We start from the raw sequence: 2,677 nt of genomic DNA, 5'->3' as shown, positions 1-2,677 counted from the left end.
TGTAGAGAAAAGATGGTGAGGCAGGAGAGAGATGAAGAGGGAAGAATAAGGGGCGAGCGGCACTGCTGGCCTAGGTCGTCCACGAGGCTCCGGCGAGAGTTGGCCGACGACGCGAGGTAGAGTGGGTCGGGCGGCGGCGGCAGGAGCTCAAGTTAAGATCAAACTCGGGAGCTCCTCCCCTAGAGCGGGCGCGGGCTACGGCTGCTCGGCCCGGATCGGGCCCGAGGCGGCCGAATCTGGGCCCAGACGGGCTGGTGCGGGGGAGGGAGACAGGGGCACGACGGCAATGACTGTGAAGAAAAACGTAATGCGGGTTGAATATCGAAAAAGCGAAGGATGTTTCTATAAATTTGACCGCGACGTAAGGCAAAAACAATAGCTGCTTTATTATTAAAAAAAATATAAAGTTTGCCTTCTACCGCTCAAAAAGAGAAAAGGAAAAAAAGAATGTATGATGACGTAAATTATAGCGGCTGACCTGGTGAATGATGTCAAATTACAGTTTTAGCAAAACTTGAAATACTCCCAAATAACCATCACGAGGACGACGTCACACTCCATTAAGTGCTAATGTGGCAGATGGGGCAGCCGTCCACCATGTAGCGTTGGTCATGCCCTTAGTGACCTCAAACGTCTTACGTTTGTGTTTGTTTTCAAAGGGAGTAATAAGCACGCTATCTTTGGGACCTAGTGTGCTTACTTTATTTGGTCAACAAAAGCTTGGACGCCGTTATCCGACGACCCGCCGCCGGCCAGCGCCGCACGCGCCTTCTCCTTCCAGCTGGCCGCTCGAAGTTCCATCTCTCCCGCCTCCGGCCCGCTCATGACCTCCTCGATGGATAGATGGAGCGCTTCCCTTGTCACCGGCGTCGGGGCACGGACGCCGATTCGGTACACATCCACTAGGAATTTCGCGTTGATGTTCTGATCGGACCACCTCGGGCTGGCAACGACCGGCACGCCCGCGGCGAGCGCCTCCGCGGTAGAGTTCCATCCGCAGTGCGTGACGAAGCAGCCGATCGCGCCGTGCGCGAGCACGTGCGCCTGCTTACACCACGGGACGACCTTGCCTCGGCCGCACAAGGTGGCCGCCTTGAGGCCGTCCAGTGTGCCCTGAAAGAGGACCGCGCGGTTGTCGTCGCGCATCACCCAGAGGAACGGCCGGCCCGTGCTGACCAGCCCCTCCGCTATCTCGGCAGTCTCGTCGTCGCCCGTCTTCACCAGGCTCCCGAACGCGACGAACACCACCGAGCGCGGCGCCTGCGCGTCGAGCCACGCGATGCAGCCGTCGTCATCGGAGGGCCCGTCGGTTTCCGGCTCGATGAGAGGGCCGACTGGTATAACCTGGACGTGCTCGCCAAGCGCCGCGATGGCCTCGTGCTCGAGCTCGTCGAAGGTGTTGACGAACACCCACGATACCCTCTCGCGGATGCCGCCGAGATCCTCGACGAGCATCTTTCGCCACATGTACTGGTCGGAGGCGTAAATCAGGAGGGGACGGAGCTCGTCCATGGCGAGGTCTGGCAGCCCAGGGATCGCCACCAATAGCGAGCGGCCGGGCGCGTCGTCGTCCGCCTCGGGAAACGCCGCGAGCGAGTGCACGTAGTGGTAGTACACGGAGAGCAGGGCGCAGGACTGGATCCACAGCATGCCGCGGGGGAGGCCCAGCTCGCCAGCCACGCGGAGCGCCCACGGGACGAAGGCGTTGGTCACGACGCACGTCACCGGCCGCCCAGCTTCGGCCTCCCGGCGGATGAGCTCCTTGAGCGCCGCCGGTCCAGCGGCCTCGACATGGCGCGCCATGTCGCCGGCGTCGCTGAACCGTGGATCCTCCGGCTCCCATAGCCCGCCGCCGTGCAGGCGCTCGAACCGGAACCCCGCGCGCTCGTGGCCGTCGCTGTCCTCCTCCACGCGGACGGCCGCGCGGAGAGCGGTGGTGAAGGTGACTAGCACGCCCTTGGCGGCGAGGCGGCGGCCAAGGCGCATGAGGGGGTTGATGTGGCCCTGGAATGGAGTGGACACGAGGAGGGCGTGCGGCCGAACAGGGGTCGTCGTCATCGTCATGGCAGCTGCTTCAACTACTATGTCCTGCACTCTTGAAATAGAGTTGGAGTTGGTGGGATTTTGACAGCGAAATGTTGGTGGAGTTGCTGGGATTTTAGATTGCGAGGTGTGGCGGCTTAGAGCTGCTATCAAAAAATGCTACACCTACGAATTTGTATGGAAATTACTTCAGAAAAACAGGTTTCCTTTCCTAACCTCCACTAATCTCCTCCCTGATTTTTAGGATTAGGCCCTGCGGGATCTAATTAATCAACCAAGCCCACATCACTACCTATGTAAGATTTCATAGAAAGTCTAGGTAAAAGTCTAGCAAAGCTGGAGTTATCCACAACGTGCTCGTTTGAATTGTCACGGACACAAAACGCAACCCAACGTACAGATTTAAATGAAAGTCTGTCTGTTTTTTTATCCGCCCACGAGCCATTACAGTATTATATTTGGGTCGGATTTACATCGGCGCGAACATAGGTCGAACCCGCGCGACGCCCGTCCTTCTCCTTCTCCTGACCCGTCCGTCGGTGGCACAACGTTATCATTTCCCTTCAATTTCCAAAAAACCTCCCACACACTCGCGCGCGCCATGAACATCGACACGCCGACCCTCGACGCCGTC

At 58.8% G+C, this 2,677-nt stretch overlaps 1 protein-coding gene across 1 annotated transcript; it reads right to left on the bottom strand.

Moving 5' to 3' along the window:
• Window positions 1–369: 369 nt before the first annotated feature.
• Window positions 370–2,205, bottom strand: LOC123440110 (gallate 1-beta-glucosyltransferase 84A23-like). The gene has a single exon (XM_045116689.1). The coding sequence runs from the start codon at window positions 2,062–2,064 to the stop codon at window positions 697–699; it is 1,368 nt and encodes a 455-aa protein (XP_044972624.1). The 5' UTR covers window positions 2,065–2,205; the 3' UTR covers window positions 370–696.
• Between the last annotated feature and the right edge of the window lie 472 nt (window positions 2,206–2,677).

The sequence above is a fragment of the Hordeum vulgare genome, chromosome 3H, assembly GCF_904849725.1.
Source record: "Hordeum vulgare subsp. vulgare chromosome 3H, MorexV3_pseudomolecules_assembly, whole genome shotgun sequence".
Lineage (NCBI taxonomy): Eukaryota > Viridiplantae > Streptophyta > Magnoliopsida > Poales > Poaceae > Hordeum > Hordeum vulgare.
This window is presented reverse-complemented; position numbering and strand designations above follow the sequence as displayed.

Coding starts and splice junctions, on each gene's coding strand:
- LOC123440110 (XM_045116689.1), bottom strand. CDS start 2,064: ATGACGATGACGACGACCCCTGTTCGGCCGCACGCCCTCCTCGTGTCC.